This window comes from Leptosomus discolor, chromosome 7, assembly GCF_034619465.1.
Source record: "Leptosomus discolor isolate bLepDis1 chromosome 7, bLepDis1.hap2, whole genome shotgun sequence".
Classification (NCBI taxonomy): Eukaryota; Metazoa; Chordata; class Aves; order Leptosomiformes; family Leptosomidae; genus Leptosomus; species Leptosomus discolor.
Window position 1 is genome coordinate 23,068,399 of NC_141397.1, and position 22,189 is coordinate 23,090,587.

The 22,189-nt window shown below is 39.7% G+C and overlaps 1 protein-coding gene across 1 annotated transcript in view; it reads right to left on the reverse strand.

Moving 5' to 3' along the window:
- The window catches only part of TRAK1 (trafficking kinesin protein 1), a 108,734-nt gene that overhangs the window by 83,848 nt on the left and 2,697 nt on the right, over window positions 1–22,189 (reverse strand). Inside the window, exon 2 of the mRNA XM_086467753.1 lies at window positions 3,565–3,857. Within this exon, the coding sequence (XP_086323879.1) occupies window positions 3,565–3,857 (293 nt within the window). The remainder of the gene's footprint in view (window positions 1–3,564; window positions 3,858–22,189) is intronic.

Sequence of the window (22,189 nt, forward strand, 5' to 3'; positions counted from 1 at the left end):
TCAGACAGTGAAGGAAGCCCCTAACCCCAGCTGTTGTTTCCATCAACATCTGACTGGAAGTATCCAGGTCTGCGCTGCAATTACCGGAAATACATACACCTTTAAAAGCATTTCGATTCCCTTTCTTGCAAAAGGGACGCTAGATGGTGCTACATCCCGTATTCCTACTTTTACCTCTCAGATGAACGGTAGCAACAAGAAAAAGAAGAGTTCAAAGCAAAAAACAGCTGGGACAAGACATGCCTCACACATGCAGTAGCAGCGTGCCACTTCCATGTCATACAGTGCTGCCCCACTGTCCACCAACCTGGGGACTTGAGTCTCCTTCTGCTCAGTTACCTAGGAGTTCTGCAAGTGATGGCAGTAGAAACTCTAAATCAGGCTACACTGAACTTCTCTTCAATCTCGCTAACAAAAACCAAAATGAAGTATTAATTACAGGAAAAAAAACCTACTACAGCAGCTGCTGTATCCATTTTCTCATTTATTACTATTAGTGTTTAGAAAACACATGCTTCACCAGTAACTTTTTTTTTTTATAACAACTTTTAAAACATTCACCAAAAAAAATTTTTTTTTAAAGAATTGATTGTCCTATTTCATTTGCCCTTCTATGCATAAATTAGCAAAGATTCAGAAGCATCTGATTGCATAACACTTCAGTTATAGCAAGTATAAGCTTTGGATCACTGTCCCCCACTCAGTGTTGTCCCCCACTGTCCCTCACTCAGAGACAAAACTGGCTTAAGGAAACTTTCCACCTCACTGTTTTTGTCACCCAGGCCCACCCCTGCAGTGCTCATTCCCCTGGTTTTGCCAACATAAATGCTTTTAGGCCACACAGTAGAACAGATCAGAGGTATGACCTAGCTAAAGAAAATAACCCTCATCTCCCCTCTGCCAGAAAAACAGAGCAGTGATTCTATCCAGACCAATTGCCTAAAACACCTCCAGCTGCACTCCCACAGAAATCTGCACAGGCACAACTCTGAGGTGGTTTGGGGACAGGAAATGTTTAAGCCCATCCTGTATCCAAGAAAACATGCTTAGCACAATCAGAATGTACAATGCACCCTCCTCAGCTACATTACATCTGCTCTTAGGTCCCAAGCAGGAAAGATCATGCTGCTGACAGAGAAAGCCAAAGTGCCCCTCTATTGCCATCAAACATGGCCTTCTTGAAAAGTTAAATAGCAAAATGTGCTTACCATATAATTTGTTCTTAGGCTTAAGTTATATCAGAGTCAACTCCAACTACATTACCATTAGCTGGTTACATTTCAGAAAGCATTACCACACAGCACTGTAACTCAGTTTCCTAGGCTTTTTTAACTCAAGGCTCAAGCCTTTATTTGCAAGAATTTTTGCAGATGACTTTTACAGTAGGCTCTAGGTGTTAGTCTTAGACTAAAAGAAAACAGATTATCCAAATTGCTGAATTTGAACATACCTGCTCTAGGATGAGTCAAGGCCTGGCCATCAGAACAAAAATTACAGTATATGCAGACTCGATAATGAGCAATTTCTTTCCCACTAAACAGTTTAAAAGCATAAATAGTGTCAGACATACACAAAGTTTTCACGTTAAAGCCTCTGACAATCTTTATTCCTCTGAAAGTGTTTCTCTTTCTGCTTGTTTCAAGGGTATATGCTGCATACCAGCACATACTACTGACAAAGGAAGTGAGACCAATTCCTAACTCCCAGTCAATGCCCTTTTGCTGTGTTTTTTAAAGGTGTCAAGAGCTGAAATCCAGAAAAATCCATGTAAAAAGAAAAAACACTCAAAAAAACAAAACTAACCAATCAACCAAAAAAACCCCACCATTTCTACTGCCAGTCTTATGTGGTCTCCAGGTCACAAACAGCAGAAACCTGCTGCAGAACAGCTAATCCATAAGAAAAGCATTATAGGATCAACTGGTAAATGGCATTTGGCTGACAACTAAGCAAAAAGAAAGAGGTTCAGAAACTACATCAAGCTTGAAAGAGTGAGAGGTAGGAAGACATGCACTGACCTCCATCTAACAAAAACTACTTTTAAAATTAAAAAAAAAAAAAATAAAGAAGAGTTTGTCTTGCCTTTCAAGGAACCATAATCAAGAAGGCATCTTGATTCATGAAAGAAGTTGGTTGTCTGGGCTTGTAGTCAGAAACAGAAAGTCTTCCTGTTAACAGGGCAGGGCGGGGAGGGGAGACAGGACACAGCCAACAGAACAACTTGCAAGAAAGATCCTTCTACAAGGGGCCCAGAAAAGAGTTATGCTACCAGGTATGCATCTACGTAATGTGAGGGGTCTCTAGCCTACCCACCAAGCAAATACCTACATGGCAGCCAAACAAAGAGTGACCCCTTTATAAACTAACCAGTTAAAGAGCTCTAAACCTATGAATACAAAGGAGGAGGGATGGGGAGTAAGTTTCTGCTAACAAAACAGGTATTTATGTAGAAGCATACCTGACTGAAAGTGACTTCAGTGTTAATCCTGCTGCTTGTCTTTTCCCCTTCTTTCTATTTTCTTTTTTCAGAATATCAGCCCTTAGTAACTACACAGCAGTTGGGCTGAGCTAAGTTAAGGCATCTGTTGATCACCATTAACCAGTTCTCTGACCACAGACAACTCTAGAAATGGCTGGAAGTAACTCAGGATGAATGTATCTGGCAGCCAATTAGAACGGCCCCAGTCTTATTTCTGTTTTTCTCATCCCTTTCATTTCTCCCTCCCAAAACCTCAGCTGACTCCTCAAACATTCCCAAAAGACCTTGGAACTGACAAGGTCACTTTAAGCTAAAAGAAGCCTCACAGCTCAGCCAACAAATCATGCATTTGGAATGGAAACAGCCTGTCACTTCATGTCCATTTCCATGACTAAACTGAGTTACAGTGATTATTCAAACACAAAAAAAAAATGGGTCAGCTAACCACATCACTAAGAATCTAATTCTATTTAAAATATTATATTTAAACAAATATTCCATTTATTTGTATGAATCCACAACAAAAAGGCATTTAACCTTTCATACAAGCATGCAGAAGCAGCTGTTTCTTATACATGTGACAAAATGTGACAAAAACGGAATGGTTTTGAAAAACAAAAAGATGTACAGTCAAAATATGATGTTAGATACTATTTCACCCATCTCCTCCCACAAAGCAATCATATCAAGATTAAAAAAAAAAAATAAAAATCTAAATTATGTTGAACATTAGGACAACCATTCCATAATTTTAAGCCGCAGTATTTCCTTCCTCTCAACCCTGACTTTCAGTTGGTTTATTTTCCAAACCAACTTCAAATGGTTCAATTTCCCAAGCACGTAAGTATAGTATCCTAGTTTCACAGCTGTCATTAGTCCAGCCTATTTGCAAGAGCCTCAAGCCTTACAAAGTGCTTTCGCTGCAAATTCAGATGCTTGTGAAATCCCTTCTTGAACAAGAAAAAAAAAAGTGCAGAACAGCAGCACCATCATCCACAAACCAGATATTTCAACAGCCACTTAAGAACAGAAGCTTAACTATACATCCCTACATCCTTCCCAAGATAAAAGATCTGACTGCTTACCAGTAATGGTGCAGGCATCTCTGTACTCTCTGCAGTCTGGCACATCATTTTCCACTGCTTCACTTACATAGTGCTCTTCGTGAATGCCTGTGTCACAGGCTAGTACTGCATGATTTGACAGGTCCGAAGGAGGCACAGTGGCGGCCAAAGTGCAGTCGTGCAAAGCTGTGGCGTCCAGCTTGGCAGGTTTCACAGGGTTGTACAAACTGCCATCAGGGGGACCAGCACTGGAGACTGGGTCTGGCTGGCAGAAACAGAACGCTTTCTCTTTGCTAGAGTTGGCTTCAAGAAGTCTGCAAAACACAAAAGAAACAAATGTTCAATTCAAGCCATTCCAAACAGCATAAAACAGAATAGTTAATTTGCTTTTCCTTAAACATTACTTTAACCTGACAAATTCAGCAAGTAGTAAGACCCAACACTCTTCACAGAGCAGCTGCCTATCTTTGTACCCTACACAGTCATGTCAAGCAAGAAAGTCAAGCTATCCCTTGTACAGTGCTATTTACCAACGGCTGATTAAGCACCCATATTTTTGCCTAACCCAACTTGGAGTAAGCACAGCCCATCCACCTTGGCTCATTCACCAATTAACTTTCACATCAACAAAGCGAAAGCTCTATGTAACCCAGGCTGCTGCATAAGCCACGCCGTGCAGACGGACTGCACATCGCTGGCTGATTAAACACCATGATTTGAAATTGACTGATAGCAAACAATACAGAAATGATTAGGAGCTTAATACTATAACGCTGCTAGACTTTCCTCTCCCCTGGGCCACCCTGTACAGCCCAGCTCTCTCCTGCCAGTCTGCCAGCTGGCATCTTTGCTCCCTTTACACAGAAAAGAACTCAAGCTGTACTGAGTTAAGGGGGTGTCCACTTATTGCTGCTCCCCAGTGCTCAAGCCTCAAACAGGGGACAAAGTCCCCCAAAGACAGATACCAATGCCCCCAGAAGATTAAATTGGCCAGAGAAGGAATGAAGAGCACCTTTACCCAAAAACTTCACCAAAGCTTTTGGATAAAGGGCTAAAGGCACTGCAATAATTGGTGGTATGGTACTGCTTTCGGTTAGCAGCAGTGTAAGGAAAAATGCAAATTGCTCATTACCACTAGGGAAGGAAAATACGGTCATGGAATTGCAGAAAACCAGACTTGGGAAAGTACTTGAAGGACCGGAAAAAAAGCCTTTATATATGTAGGAGTTACAAGGCATAAGCAGCAGCTGAGGAACAGGCCACACAAGGACACCCAGACTACATGGGAAAAGCAGAAAGACAGCCAGCAAGAAGACACAAATGCACTGGTCTGCAAGCAGAAGGGATGGATGCAATTCAACACACACGTGCAGCAACAGAACATGCCATGTTCAGTGCTTCATTGAGAACCAGAAACACAACAGTTTTCTGGAGAATCCTATGAAAAAGGTTCTCTAAGCTCTAGGAACATGTCCAGATAATCTTACTTTGCTATTGAAGTTACACTCAGGATTTTGGCATCTTATTTTCTGGCATTTCTGGTAAATAACATTATTGCTTCACCAAAGCATGACAGTATTTTTAGAAACTCATCTCAAGACTCAAGCATCTCTCCCTAAATTGTCAAGACACAGACTATTCGTTCTAGATCTTCTCGGAGAAAGCTTCAGAAAAACCTTGCAACAAAGTTGTAGCACTGTACCAACACCATCTTTTCTCAACATATTTCTCCCTTTCACCACAGGCATAAGAACAAAATCCCAAAATTCTCTGTCTCTCTCTAAGAGTCTCAACAAGGATGTGTTTACACTGACATCAGAACACCACAACTGGAAAACAGATGGGCAATATTAACTCTGGGAAAAAAAACACCCTCATACACAAAACAATGTTTCATTAAGTTTTCCTCAATAACACACATTTGTATTTCTGCATGGTATCACTTAACCTGGAAATAGTTCTCACACTCAGACACTCAAAAACTGTATTTCGTAATGATCCTATTAGGTAAAGAAACAGATTAAATCAAATGATAAATTTATGTTACTATAATCTCATATAAATGGTATTCTACTCAGGCAGCTGCAGGAAAAGAAAGTTTCACTTGAGTGCTTTAACAGAAAATCTTACAGTTCCCCTGCAGAGCATCCATTACTCCTGTGCTATCATAGTACATACCAAAAAGAACAATGCAGTCACTCGTACTGATTTTTTTAAGTGGTCCCCTTTCAAGTGGATCTTGAGGGAGATTTTAGATATTAGAAATTAGTTGTTCAAATTACGTTGGAATCAAAATGCAAATCTTCATTTTCCCCTCTGCACTGAAGACAGAAACAGCTTAAGCTACAAACAAGAAAACATACTGGAAATGCACAGACTGACTGATTAAAAGGGCTCCATTTTGTCCTAGTTGCTACCACACATTTGTGAATCACATTTGTTTTGGGACACTGTCAGATAAGTCTGTTGTTATGAACAAGGGCATGTCTGGGAGTAAATAACTGAAAGCACCAACAGCACTCTTCAGCTTTTTTTGCCCTCCTCTCCCCTCCTCTCCCCCCTCCCCCCCGCCTTAGCAACTACAGGAAGCCAGCAAGGTAGCAACACTACAAAACGAAATAACACTGATAGCCAAAGTTTTATTTGTGCGTAAAAGTCTTCAAGCGAGTTTTGGGAATCTGAGATCTTGTAACTTTTCTGGACACACTGACATACAACCTCTGACATATGTGATCACTCTTACTCATTCATTACTATCTCCCCCACAGCCCTCACCAAAAATACTTTTGGCCAGAATGCAACATTGCAAGTTGCGTTAGAAGTTTATGTTGAATGAGTTTCACCTCTCCACCTTTATTCTGCCTAACATTCACTCCACTGAAGTACCATGGAACCTGTTCTCCCCCTCCCATAAGCTGCACTCCAACTGCTTCTGTCTTGTCACTGTTGAGAGCAAGTAAATAGAGAGACACATTCAGAAACAAAGAGTCATCAATGCTCTTCCTTCACACAAGCTGTTTCACTGTTGGCATTTATGGAAACTATAAACAAACAGAGCTTGAAAAAACCCACCAAACAACAAAAACCACTCCCCAAAAAGTCCCAAGTCAGTCTGCCTGGTCTGCTGCAGAAACGCACGTAACATCCACATAAGAAAGTCAAGTTCTGGATGACGGAAGAGAATTTGCCTTGATCCTAAAACCTTATATCATGGAGGGAAGAAAGCAGGCATAAATATGTATGCCTGCTTCCTTCCAGACTTAATTTAATATCCTCAATTTCCATACGCACAGTGGAAAAATGTTGTTCAGGCTTTATCAGATCCATAGACACATTGTTTGCATTGAATATTACCATCTAATCCAGGGGCACAACTTTTCCTTTAAACTTTCATCTAAATCTTCCTGTTGCAGAACAGAAAAGCTACAGCTGACTGGTATTTACCAGATTGCCAAAACAGCCATGAAGAGAAACACTGTAGCTACTATATCCATGACATACAAAACATTAATACTATTCTTTAGTCAGTCTCACCTGCACGTACAGTATTCATAACAAGAAAATGATACAAATTGTTATTGCAGAATTTCCTATTTACTCCTTCTGACATCCAAACAAGCACACAATTTATAAGTCAGATTATGACTTTTCCTGATGAAAACTAAATGCATTTCATTCCTTGTACTGTATACGTCAACAGCCTGCATATCGGATTTAAATAGCTCTTCTAGCTAATATGATATAATTCAGCTTTTGCCTCAATGGCTGTACTACAGCATTTCCATCAGTCTAAACACAATGACAGTTCAGGGCCAATAACATTCCTGGGTCTAAAGAAATATTTAATTTGGAAATGTTTGAACTTAATTCTTCAATATAAATTTGTTTGCAGAAAGTGCACAGTTCCCCTAAGTTTATCATCTGAATGTTTTTAACTCAGGTCATTTTACTCTGAAAAAAACCCTTATTTGTAAGCTGTTTGTTAAAGGCACTCACTCAAACTTTGCACATTATAAGAGCAATGTCATAAGCACAAAGACTTGCTCCTGCACACCTCCTCTGTATAATAAACCAAATAAATGCCTAAAATAGTGTTTAGTGTGCTTAAAATATGAAGAGCTTAAATTATACACACACCAAACACCACTGTCATCTAACAGTACCTCTGCACAATAGTTTGAACTATGACTGCAGTGTAACAAAGACTTGACCAAGAAGTACATTGAGTACCGATTGCAGTCTACCTGTGGCAGCACAGATTACAAGAGCCAACTCAAAAACTGAGTTTTGGTTAGCCATCATTTCACCTGAAAAAATAAAAAAGTTAACCAGCTCTAAGTACCTAGGCAAAGCAGTTCAAAGCTAAAAAAACCACATTTACATCAGATTTGAGGGGTTTGAGGTAAAGAAAAAAAAAATCTCCACATCATTGAACTATTTCTGGGTTCTGGCCATTACAAATTTTTAAAAAAGTTAACTTTAAGATCCAGAGAAGGGCAACGAAGCTGGTGAGGGGTCTGGAAAACATGTCTTACGAAGAAAGCCTGAGGGAACTGAGATTGTTTAGCCTAGAGAAGATGAGGCTGAGGGGAGACCTTATTGCTCTCTACAGCTACCTAAAAGGAATTTGTAGTGAGGCTGGTGTTGGTCTCTTCTCGCAAGTAACGAATGACAGGACAAGAGGTAATGGCCTCAAGCTGCGCAGGGGAGATTTAGATTGGATATTAGGAAAAACTTCTTTACTGAAAGAGTGGTTAGGCATTGGAATGGGCTGCCCAGGTAAGTGGTGGAGTCACCAGCCCTGGAGATGTTCAGAAGATGTGTAGATGTAGTGCTTAGGGACCACACAGGGTGGTTTAGTGGTGGGCTTGGTAGTGCTAGGATAACGGTTGGACCTGATGATCTCAAAGGTCTTTTCCAACCAAAATGATTCTATGATTCTATTATTTTTACAGAGAATTAAAGGGACAAGTATGTTGGACAACTCTAGACTACATCCTTATCCAAAGTTTTAAAACCATTCAAGAACCTTTTAATAAAACATCTTTCCCAGATTACCCTGAAGGAAACCCCACCTCGCTTTCTTACCAGCGCTTTTGTGTCCTGTGACCCAGGCAGTCACACCAAAGCCATCTGCTACCCCAAAAATCACACAGACCCTTTTATTCAAGCCTTGTGTTACATTCAAGTTATATTCCACACTGCCTTGTTTTTTCCCTTCATAGCGGTGTTAAGAACTCCTTGGCCTAGCCAAATGCAATCTTTTTGGAGAAGTATCTACACCCAGTGGTTATGTCATGTGCTCGAAGGACCTTCTCAGGTATATGCCTCCCAAAAGAGGGGCTCTTCTGCCTATGAAACCATTAAACAACATTTTCAAGATAAAGATTTGAAGAGTTTCTAGAATCACTTTTTATAAAGCCTCATAACCAAGTATTAAGCGGATGAAGGCATCCAAAACCAGAATAATACCTGGCTAACTGCAAGTGGAATGGCAATGTCATTTAGAATAAAAAGTCACCACCAGAGAACAAAAGCCAGAATAGCAGCAGCAATAACCAAAAAGATGCTTAAATCATAGTATAAACACGTAAAGCATAAAACCTTAGCCTCAAGGTCCCCAAAGCTACTGCTGTGACCTTGCTTGGCCTGTTTGACCACTGAGTCATCAATCAAGACAGTCATGTTTTCTCAAAAAGTCAAAACATCACAAATAAAAAGCCACATAAAGAAAGGGAAATTTTTTTAAAAAAAAAAAAGAAAGAAAAGAAAAAAAACCCCACTGTTTTCCACAAACCAAAGTTTCTCACCACTAGGATTTGGCCTTCAAAAGGAGCCCATCAGTCTCTTCTCCCCTCAGGCCAAGGGAGAGTGGAAGCATAGTGTAAGACAAGCCCTGGGTTTGACCTTCGCAGCTGTGAGTGCACAAGTGTGCTCTCACCCAGCTTTATGTAACGCTGCCTCTCGCTGCTCCGAAGTTCCTTGAGGCAAATATTGCAGGGTTCTATAAATAGTTCTTCCTTGTGTAAGGCTCACATTACACTGGGAGCTTTTTACAGCTCCCTCTGCTTTTATTTAATGTAAGCCACTGAACTCCCCCCATCATGAACAAATAAAACTGAAAACAGTTAAAAATTAGTGCATTCCCTTTCCTGCAAGGCATCACGCTACTGGCTGGGAGATCTCAGCTAGATACACTGTGTACCTGTCTTGGAAAGGAAAAGCTGTTCAACCACCACCACTAGTACAGAATGTATGAGAATTGCATGCACAGTCAAAGGAGGAATTCGTCAAGTAACAAAAAGCTCAGAGGTACGGCAATGCAAACTATAAACACCTCAAACGTATTTCTATTCACACCCACGCACATGCAAGGTGCTCACTGAGGTAGATCAACACAAGATGGGTCCAAGGAAGAGAAGAAAAGGACCTAATGACTTAAAAAAGCAAGACAAAAAAACACCCCCTAACCAACCACCAAATCATTTGGTATTAGATTGCTGTTGTATTTAGTATGTATGAATTCCTGCCTTGTACACAGCCAATACATAAGCTAGACTACATGAATGTCAGCTTCAGTACATTAACACATATGCTGCCTACCAGCACATCTCCTCGTACCACTTAAAGAGGCAGTTATCAAAGATTTGTCAAACAGTTCGGGTGGGGGAGAAGCTATTAGACCAGCAGCAAAACAGGTGCTCAAACAGTATAGACAGGAACAGTGATACAGAACCCTGACAAGCGTTATTTCCTTATACACCACAAAAGCATGAAAATCCCCACTTCTTTACTTCTCCATAAGCCCCAAAGACTTTCAAAAGATAGGCAAGTATTCCGTAGCGCTTTTCCACTAGTTGGGAAAAGCTCTGGGATGGTCACAACCTCTCTGAAATGCAGTGGAGGAGATAACACCACTGTGTCTGCTCTTGAGTCCTGAGCTCATTTCCAATCGGAAAGAATCAGTGAGAGCACTTGAACAGAAGAACAACAGAGAAGAGAGCAACAACTGCATTAGATACACATGAACTAGCAACTAGTAAAAGGGAAAACAAAACAAAACAAAAAACCAACAACCCTACTGAACAGTGCCTGGGCCTAAGACAACATGCAGTAAGTAAAGTTATTCAAATATGTTACCATTCCAAGCCAAAACCCTAATCAGCCATCCAAGCCATACCTTCTTCCTCAGGACAACACAAAAGTCCAAGAGAAAACAGCTGAAAGACCATGCTAGAATGGTGGTTTCCCCCACACTACTTCTACTGTTTAAAAAAAGATATAATTAACCTCACTGCCAACAAATTAGGGCCAAAAGCTTTAGTCAAGTAACCCTAAACAAAGAACAGACTGACTCAAACCAGACATTTATCATGATTTAAAACCTGCAGGACATTTTATCTTGTTTGGCATGACTATTGTTTTTCTCCTGTTACAGGAGGATTTTTTTTTAATTTCTCACCCTCCATAATGACTTTTTAGATTCTACATAGAATTGGTATAATTTAAGTTTTAAAAACCACTGTTTTATGTGATGGGAAAAGTGTCATTATCTCAAGTTTCAATAGCCGTCCTTCTGAAAACATTTACACAAAACGTCACATAATGGAACTAAGACCGCTGCTTTTCTTTACAATTTCTTATTGCACAGAGATAGTGAGAGCAGGGGTCAGAGGAACTCACTGACAGAAAAAAAAAAAGGAAAAAATTCCTTGCAAAATGCCCTAAAAAAAACCCCACAAACACAAAAACAAAAAATACCCCATACCATACCTGCTGTGTCCTGATCCACTTACTTTCAGACTGAGTTTATTGCTTTGGACTAAGTTGAATAGTCATCTAAAACGATAATAAAGAAAAAAGGAAAAAACCCAAACAGATCAAAACCCAATCTGTTGTGTAAGAACATCCCAATTTTTTTCAGAAAGTAAGATCTTAAAAGTTTCTATTGCTGCTAGAAACAATTTTTAAGACAACTACTAGGAAGCTTACCTCTGAGGACTGTCAGACCACCAATTCTGGCTTTGAGTAAGATGCTAAGATGATCTGCTTTGGTTCCCTAGCACCATTGGTCCTCATTCCCCGGCAGCAAGCTTCCCATGTGCTCCAGCAACTGGCATGATCCAGTGAGAAACCCCCTCACTCTTCAAGGTTATCTTACAATCCTAAATGTGTACAGAGTTCCTCAGAACCTACCCCATTATTTCTTAACTGGCTGTTAATACCTGGGCCCAATACCCACATTCTTTTGTTGTCTTGAAGCAGTTATGTATGGGAGCAACGCTTTCAACGATATACTATTATGTTTCAGAAGACATGAGTGACCTGAACCCAGCTCTGTCACAAACTTTATAATTATAGCCCCTCTCTAAAGCTGTGGGCAATGCAGATCACAGCCCTTTTCAGCAAAGAAAAAGCCAGACCTCCAACACCTGTGGATACTCAGGCCTTACAAATCACTTCAGGTACCAGTGTTGAGGAGCGACATAACAAGACTACAGACTCCTAAGTGATCAGCAATCCTAGGCCTTATACCGAAGCCTCGGTCACATGGACTTCCCAGAAACTGAGACATGAGCTGCTGACTAACGAGGGTGCATCTCAACACACAGCATTCCAGTGCAGGACTGCCTCCCTTCTGCTTCCTTAGAAGTTAATGGCTACAACAAAAGACAGAAATTTCACAGCCCTTCTCAAAAATGCCACAATGTAGTTTAAAAACTGGCACAATTATTCTCTCAATTTTTCTGCTTATGAAGTTTTTGTGTAAACATAGAGAATAAAATAGGAAAATAAGAATTTGCTGTTTAAAGGTTGCTCTGTATACCCAGTATATTACCATATACATACATCTGTGTTCTTGGGAACCTAGAAATGTTTATCTTAACAACAGGCTGTGGAATTTCAGGAAACTGAGCCAATTATCTGTGGCTTAGTGCCATTAAAGTCAAAGTCACATTAGCAAAGATTTTGGAACAGAGTTACTTAGAAAATTCCAGGGGCATTAACATGAACATGGCAAGAGTAACCCTGTGATAGCCTTTATACAAAAAAAAAAAGGAAAAAAAAGAAAAAATTCCCCTTACAAGGGAGAACTATATAACACAGGCTAAGGGGTAAAAATGCAAGTTAAATGTAATACACACTCTGGTTTTGCTTTATTTGCAGACTAACTATCTTTCTTTATTACACAAATGAAATCCAGCATTGTGGCTTTCCCCAAGGGACCACAAAAATAAAAATGTGAAGTCAGTCAATACAGATGGATTGAATGGTTCCAAACAATTTGAAATTTGATTTCAGAAAATATCCTTAAACATAGCACTTCTTGAAGTTATCCTCAGACAAATGCCTGTATGCATGTACATATTCTCCAAAATGCACAACAGATAGTACTAGACATTGAACTTCACTTACCAGTCATGGCACAGGCAGTAAGAAAGCACTGGACTGAACTGCCCCCTGCCAGCTCCTGCTCTATTGTAAATCTCTGATGGAGACCTAAAACTACTGTAAATGGATTAGGCAAGCCAACCTGCTTGCCAATCAGTTTCCCAATTATCAGCATGCCTTATGACTTACTCATATCTTAGCACCCAGTCAGAAAGCATTCTGAGTATACCAACAGCCTCAGGCAAGCAACAAAGCCAGCTTTCAGTGAGGGGAACCAGTTCTTTGACAAATCTTATTCCTGTCTATCAAGGACTTTTTCTGTGTGTTCTCTACAACTTAGCTGGTAGATCGAAATGTCTCTGACAACTTTCAAAGTGAAATTTTTCACTACAGTATCAAAAGCAACACTGGCTCGGGCAATAAGCGGAACAGCACAATCTCAGTAAAACGTTATACATGTGGTAAAGGTGAAAGTGTGCAGAACAACATGTAGGCTTACAAGGCTGGAAAACACAGCGTTTGAAGCATTTCTTCATTCAACTGGAAAAAACATATAAATATCACTAATGTTCCCTGCACCCAGCTTAAAAGAAAGCCTCTCAATACAAAAATGGTTTTCATGATCTAAATTTGACACAGCAAAGGTCCCATCATCCTCAGAACCACCATTAGTATTCATTTTCCTTGACTCATGTACGAACTATCACAAGCAAAGTTAGCACTCCCAATACTCAGTTTCCTCAAAATAGCGATAATATTTACTAAGATATTTTCTGGACTTTCAGGACCCACAGTTACATTTGAAGATGATGATAAATTTTTACACCATAGGAAAAGTATCACCAAAGCCAAAGTAATTGTCTGACTATTTTAAAGACTTTCACACTTTTTGCTTGTGCACAAAGAAGCAAGCTTCTGCCAAGGGAGTTGTGGAAGATTCAGATTTCTAGATCAACAAGCAAAATGGAAAGCAAGGCCTACAAGTACAATCCTAAACATAAATACAGGATTTCCTGAAAGGAAGAGACCTCTTTACCTACTCTGTAAATTCCCTGTGTAGATTGCTCATTTGACATACAAACTCTTGTTTGAGCTAAAAAAGGTAAAAGGAAGCGAAGATTTGACAGCTAAAGCCAGTGACATTAAAAAGTGCTTTGAGACTGCACAGCCTCAATTTCATTACTTAGTCTTCATTAATTTTGGGTTCTCTGGTACAATATGTTCTGGTGTCAGACCTCAAAGCTTTATCCCATCTCTTTTACTGTCAAGAGAGAATATGAAACTCTCCTTGCTATTAAAGAAGGTCTGGGGAGCACTTCCTTGCAACTTAGTGGGGCAGACAGGGAAAAAATGAACTTGCTTTGAAAAGGCTGCACATCATATCATTAAAAGAGAGAATTTTTAGAAAAATACTTCTATATTCTACACAGGCATCGACTTTCCTGAAAAGAAGTCAACTTATTTAACTCCTTATATGGTTCATGTAGAAAAGCTTTTGATCTAAATTTAGTCATGCTTTAAGCATAAGCAAGGTGACATACTATAGTGTATCTGCCTGAGGGTTTGGGGTCCAACAGAATTTTCAGCAAGAAATGCCTAAACAACATTAAAAAGCATGCCAAATAGAAGCTGGTATCTCCAGGTCATCACTTGCCCCACACAAATAACAGTTTTGGCTTTATTTAACAAATTCTCGGTCATCCTTTTGGTCAGAAGAACATAATAGTTCAAACTGTTCATGTAGCAGTTCAAGCAATAGACAAGACCGTAAGCCAAAGAGAAAATTGCACTATTTCTCATGCCAAGGAGCAGCAAATGAAACATTGTAGTTATTCCTACTGCAGAGTAGAGATGTGAGTACACTAGGCCACCCTTACTCCCCTTGTTCTGGATCCAGACTCAGTTTTCAGAAATACACTGTTTATTCACCTGTACCAACCTACAGGGTTCAGCAAAGACACAACCCACAACTTCCAATTTCTATCAAGAACGATTTTCTGTTCTCCTCAGTAAAATATTCTGCCATCACTTCAAAATTGTCGCTTTATAACATTCCATTCTTCTTCTGTGCGCTCTTAGGTCACTGTAAGGTCCCCAGGCAGCGAAGCTCAGTTTCCACACATCTGTCCCTCACCATGGAAACAAAGAAGGAAGAAAAAATAGTGTGCAAATACCTCATTTACATTATTAAATAAAAATTCATCATCAAAATAGCCTACTGATATTCATAACTAGGCTGGAATCTCCATGGCCAAAACAGGAAGCACAGTAAGTTTCCCGTGACTCAGGCCTAGCAATAATTCCCTTGTGAACTTCCATCATCAGCACCAGCAACTGACATGTCGAGGCCAAAATAAGCTGCTGTCCTATGGTTTAAAAAGGCAGCTAGCTTTTAAGCAGCAGTAAGTCTAGCACAGCACCTCTGGGGTGGATGTCTCAGTAGCGAGAAGCTGCACCAGAATCTTCCTAGAGATCTCTTTCTTTTAACAGATCCACGTGTTTTTCATTGTAGGTCTGCAGTTCCACCGCTCATGCCTTTGCTCAAAAGCTGCTGTTCAGCCCAGACTCAACAGCCACCAAGCTCCACACTAGCTGCCTGCACAGCCCCTGCCCGCAGCCCAAGCCATCTCTGTGCAATTTGAGTAAGGCACACTGACGCTTTCTTAGCGAGATGAGCCACTGCTGAAGTGCCTTCTTCCTCAGTCTCACTCTACCTACACTGACTGCAGTAGAAACACGAAGGTTTATTAATAAGCAGGAGGAAAAGGTCAGCAACTTGACTTGGATCCACGACTTTCTAGGCTGCAGTGCACAGTTGCACAGTATGCTAGAAGGGCCAGAGACGAGACAGGTTTTCCCAGAACATATCATGAAATTGCATGGAAACAACACAGCATACACCTATACGGTCTCCCACAAAATCCTACTGCCAAGTGTACTCATACAGCCACACTGATATGGAACAGAAGGGTGTTTTACAACTCCCACTGATTTCAGATAATCCGTGCTAATTTACAGTGAGGTAGGAGAAAAGCAACATAAAACAAGTCTAGCAACAGTCAACAGATCACTTAACAACTGGCACTACATTTGGGGGGGATTTTTGCAAGTTCTCTCCTTTGAACTTTTGCATACCAGCGTAATTATTCCTCAATCTTCACACTGTGACCAGATCTGAAGGCACTGAACAGAGCTGTTCCTTAGCTTTTCAAAGGCCCCCTATATAGATATACCAATTTACAGTACAATTAAGAAACCATACAAAACCCAGACATATAGCTAGAACAAAGAGGAGTATTTTCTTGCTACTAGAGTGCGTATATGATTTACTGGCACGGTGTTTTAGCTGCATGTTTCTGAATTCAGACAGAATTTTTCCTCTTTCCCCTTGTGCAAGTTTATTCTTATTAGGCAAGAAGCTTGTTTTTGCAGTCATGCAGCACAACTATGTCACTGAAGATAATATGAACCTGTTCTGCACAGTTCTTGGAAATTATTTTTTTTTTTTTTTTACACAATTCAGGTTAAAATAATGTAGATGCACATTAGTGCACAGTGGTACAGTATACTCCTCCAAATGAAGGAAGAGAATTTAAGCATGCTCTATCCTTGCTCAAAACATACTTGCAGACAATACAGCTGCGCAGTGCTGCCCAGTCATTCACAGTGCAAAGTAAAAAAGCAACTAGAGAGGACACCAGCCACATCATTCTTATGTTCCTCAGGACAGCCACCAGGCTCAGCAGAGACACATATGCCATCAGGTCTCTAAAACCAAACATTTAATGGTTAGCTACCATAGTACAGTTTGCATTCATTGTGAATTCCGCTTGCTACAAGACAAGGGGCACCACCATAGTCACGAGGTTTTAACGGTTACAGTCTGTGTTCTTCAGACAAATTAAAACAGCTGTAAAAATAAAACTGAACTTTAGCTTAGTAAGTTCACAAATTACCCAGAGTACATCATATGTTCTACATGACAGCGGGCAGAAAATACTTGACCCAACAGAGCTGACATCCCATATGAAGAATTTTCCTACAAATATCCTACACAGGCAAAGCTGCACCACAAGATCAAGCCCAAAAAAATCCACAAGACTGCACATGTAGCACAGAAGTCAGCCACCATACAACAGTCTCAGCAGGACCAACACCTACTGGTCAAAATGAATTATGACATTCAGCATGAATCCACTCTTGACTGGCCAGAGGAAAGACAGACAGACAAACATTTGAAAGTTATTTTCAACTGAGAGAAAAGGAAAAAAGAAAGTTTTTCCATATCAGGTAGATGACACTACCCTGGTATGAAGAGAGAGTATGATGGAACACACAAAACCTAACAATAAATAGTAAGCGAAATGGCTGATCTTTCACTTCAGCTGCCTGCAAACCTTCAATTGCATGGCATGTTACTTTATGAAACACCACAGCATCTGACACAGCCTACCCTGCTTTATCTTTGGTGTCCCCACAGCAATGAAATACACATCACTGAAATGTTTCTGCTATGTGGCCATGTTCCCAGGTATGTCATCTAGAGAAGTCTCAAACAGCTCTGAATTCCATTTTAAATCCTCTACCTGCAGATTTTGTTTGCAAAGATAAACATGAAAGTGAAGAAAAACACGTTCACTCAGCCAAACACAGGGAGACCAAAACATTAGGGGACAACCTTTGACTTCAGCACTAAAACAAAACACATATTAACCGTAAGAAAATAGTTGCAAGGGAAGAAGGCAAAAAGGACAACAATGTATTTAGAGGAGTCTCACTAGCTGTTCTGCCACCAGGGAAATCCAGCAGCTTTCCTGCCCTGAGTTCATAATGCAGCACGTAAACGTGTAAACTGGTGGGCCCTCTTGTGCTTTCTGCTATTTTTCTACCTCAGCTGTCCATAATAGTTCTGTGAATAAAATAGATCAAATTGAAGCTCACAAGTTGTTTTTTTTTTTAAATATCAAACTTTAAGTACTAAAAATATGCCTGTAGCTGCGTATCATGGTCAAATTAAAGGTTCCACAACTTATAACAATTTCTTTTTTCAGTGACGTTGTCTGCACCACCCTTCCCTGGTTACTGTGCAATCAGGAAAAAAGTCTGGCATATAAGCAGATGCAGTGTACAAATGAATAGAACTCCCACTTCATCCAAACTGTCTCAGGTCAGAGCCTTTCCACCAATGCAGAGCAAAGAGCAGCACTTCCCAGATTCACTTCCGTTAGAAGGTGTCAGTTTGTTGGGATCCAGGTAGCCTTTGAACATCATTACAGTGAAAAAGGAAGTTTCCACCCATGCAATTCTACCAATTTTCCCCTCAGTAACACAAAGATCATTCCTAGCTGAACGCAAGCTAACAAACCTGAGAAATGTGCCTTTTCTTTGCAAGTTACCAGGAAATAAGAACATAGTAAAAAACAGACAAAACAGTTGGGAATGAAAGGTACCTTATTCTCCCTTCCCATCCCAAACCATTGGCAGCTGCCTTTAACAGCTGACAGGACTCTGTCCCTCAGTGACTCTAAGAGTCTAACCAGACTGCTAAAAATAGCTTCTTAATTACAAGTCATGTACATTATCAGTGGAAAACATTTTTGCAGACCTAGTAACAGTCCCACAGCTCAGTCTACAATGACATGAGAGACTGAAGAGGCAGACTAAAGAATGGTTTCTCAAGTTAGGGAAGCCTTTACTGCATGCCCATCCACGCCCATCGCAGACAGAATGTACCTTTTTTGCCCCAGGTGATACTTCACAGACAATCTCAAAAAATTGTACTGAAAGTCTTTTTTTTTCTTTTTTTTTTTTCTTTTTTTGCATTATAAGCAACATTGACTGTAAAATTTGGATATTCTAGAAACACATGGATAATCTGAAGCACACTTAAGTATATATTAGTTCTGCAACTCAGCAGTATTCTGTGATTGTTTCCCTGAAGGTCTTTACAAGCCACATGTAATAACGTACATGACATTTTGCAGGCAAGTGTATCACTCTCACTCAAAGTTATTCTTCTCACTATAAAACAGTAGTAAGACAGACGGGGATTTAAAAGGCTTGCCCAGGTCATTTCTGTATGGACACCTGTGCTGCAAGCTGTGCTGCTTCATTGCATGCTGTGATCACTACAGGGAAAATGCACATGAGATCCTCCATTACCCAAAGTTCAGAGCTACAGAATTAAAGGCCAATTACAGTCTCAAAAAAGTATGTGAGGCATGTTTCCATCAAGCCTTGAGAAGGGAGAATAATTTTGATAGCACTTCATGAAATGAAAGAGTGCTTTAACACCAAAAACATCTAGTTGCTTGTTCTTTCTATTTCTAGAACTGAGTTCTCCAGTTTAAAACCAAGAATTTAATGCAACAAGGGATTGGTTGAGTGTTCAAAAAAGTTGTACATAAAAATATTTGGTTTGCATTTTGGGAGGTAGCTGTTACAAAACCTATTTCTAATACAAATGAATCATAGAGATTGAGGCTGTCCTTCACATAGATGTTCACTCAAAAACTTGGGATGGTCATTTCAGTAGCAAAGCAACGCATTATTGTTCAATAAAGACAAAAATATAAGTATTTCCCCCTTTCCCCCTTCAAAAAGTTAGTTTTATGCTAACTGATAGATTCTAATTATTCTTAAATTATGGCAAATGCAAATGCAACAGAGAGATGATAAGAAGCGGGTCATATTCAGTCACTGCATAAAATGGCATTCTGCACTGTATCACTATGCTTAAGTGCCATGCAAAATTTTCAAGACATCTTAAAAAAAAACCCCACAAACATCTTGATTCACAGCATCTGTATTTGAGATTTTTTTAACTGAAAAGGAACTTGCCATCTCTCAGAAAGACACAGAAAAAGTTATCAAGACTTTGAAGTTTTACACACAAAACTGCCCTCCCTGTATAGACCACAAACTTCTGCAACTGCCACCGCTAACTGCTACCAGAGGATGGCATTGGGACTTACTCAAAATGGATGGCAAAACAGAGTTCTTGTGTCATTACAGCAAAAACTCTGCAACGCATCACAAAGAGCCTTGGTCTGACTCTTATCCCCAATCTTATTCTATACAGTTCCTAGAAATCAGCTTTGTTCTCAAAGAATTTAAGTAGCAAAACATTCACCATCTACTTTAAAAGTTTTTAAACGTGAAGGTGTCCTATTTACTCAGTCTCTGTTTTTGTAAGGATGTTGAGGTATTTTAATTCTTCACATGGAAGAGAACAGTATCTTTTATAATGATACGTCCCAAAATGAATCTCCAGTTATGACATTATAGGTCCTTAAGTACAGTTACATGTCATAAACTGTGACTGCATTAGGGTTGTAATTTTAAGAAGTCTAGGAGCGATATCAACATCTACTCCAGACTTTGAACACATGCTTCAGAAGCATTCTTTTCTTGTACAGGTAAAATCCCTGTGTGCTTCCAGACCAACAGTATGATTTTACCCTAAATAAATTCCTGTGCAGAGCTAAAGTGATGCTTGAAAACATTTTTTTTTCTTTTTTGTTAAGATTTAGAGTGTGGGTGGGTTTTATTCCTAAACTTAATGTAGATTTTAGCAAAAGATAACTTTCCATGGCTACTGTAAATACGCAGGGAATCCATTCCTCCATTTGTTTTTCCCATGACACTTTCATCAGAGGGCAAGTCACATGAGCTACACTATGACCTTTATAACGATGTTATGTTAACAACCACGCCAGAAATAAGAAGTTTTCTGAACAGAGTTAAAAATTACCGTGCTGTCAATGTAACAGTTATAATTTGAAGTTACAGTATTGGAAAACATATGCATAAGCACTAGTTTATTTGTAACTTAAAAAAAAAAAAAAGGAAAAAGAGTAGAAATCCCAGTGAATTTGCACATTTAAGAGGTGGAGAAGAGAGAATTTGTCTGATTTAAAGACTGCCATCTCAAAATAAACACTTGAACTCAAGGTTGTTTTCTTCTGTTTTGTTTTACATTGGAAGGAGGTCACCAAAAGAGTGATGCATCTGAATTAACTTACTTGCTTTTCTCTCAACTTTGAGAGACAAGCATTTTTCCCTACCACATTAGTTGTCTCTCTCACTACTTCCAAGAACTTCACTTATAGGAAGAAAACAAAAAGCCATGTTCAGACATCACCAACACTTCCCAGCAAGCAGAAGGATATCTTAACCAGCACCACTACTTGTTTCACCTTCCCAGTCAAAGTTACCAGGAGCAGCACCAAACAAGCCTATTGAAGACTTCGCTGAAAACTGGCTAAACTAGAACGCGTGCCAGTATCAGAAGGACAATTTTCCTTCGCTCTCCCTGGTACAGTTAGGTGTAGTTGTGCAGCAACAGTTGCCAATGTACTGCCTTTCCTTAGACTAAAGAGTAGGGTTAAGGGAAGGAAGCAAACAAACAATCTGGCCAGGAACAAATAAAAATAAAATCAAGGTGTCTTATATCAATACAATCTAAATTAGAGTTTCCACATGATATCCAAGCTATCTATATTAAGCCTCTCAGGCCAGTCTTCCACTAAATTAAGTTCTTGAGTGGCTTAAAGTTCACATGATTTTTATAGCCGAACTCAGCAGCTATTCTTTCTGCATCTCCTGTCTTGAAAAATTTTTTGTCAGCTACATTTTTCAACTTCAGTTCCAGCTCTCTGATGAAACCTTATGTGTTAAGTCAAATGACATCAAGAAGCACATTTCAACTCTTTTAGAGAAAAAAGGATTTCAGAATGAGATGGGATCAAAGGGAATAGCATCACAGTTGATGAGGAAATAGTTTCAGTATTTAAAAATCTAACAATGTGGAAACACCAAAGTGAAATACACTCCTATCACTTCTAAACCTCAGGTTTTCCCAGTAATTCCTGTACAGCCCCACGATGATTTGAAGGTAAGCTGTACTGCTTTAAAAAAGCCACATATCCACCTCAGTCTTTAATTCTGTATTTGAAAAGAGTTGTCTCACAACAATGCCAACTAGAATTCTAATTAGGAAGGCTAGTAACAGTATTACAAATTAGTCCCAGTACTTTTGGTTGTTTAAAGACTTCATTAAGATTAAGTTATTCTGTTTTCTTGCTAGTCTACAAAGACGGCAAGTTTTAGTACAGACCTACCTTTTGTTTTTAGCCAAGCTCCCTTCACGCGTTCAGAACCAGACTGCTCACTGAACAAGACCTCCTGACTACAGGGCAGTTTCTTTCCCTTTTCTTTGGGAAAGAAACCTTTCCCAAAAGTTTCCTCTGCC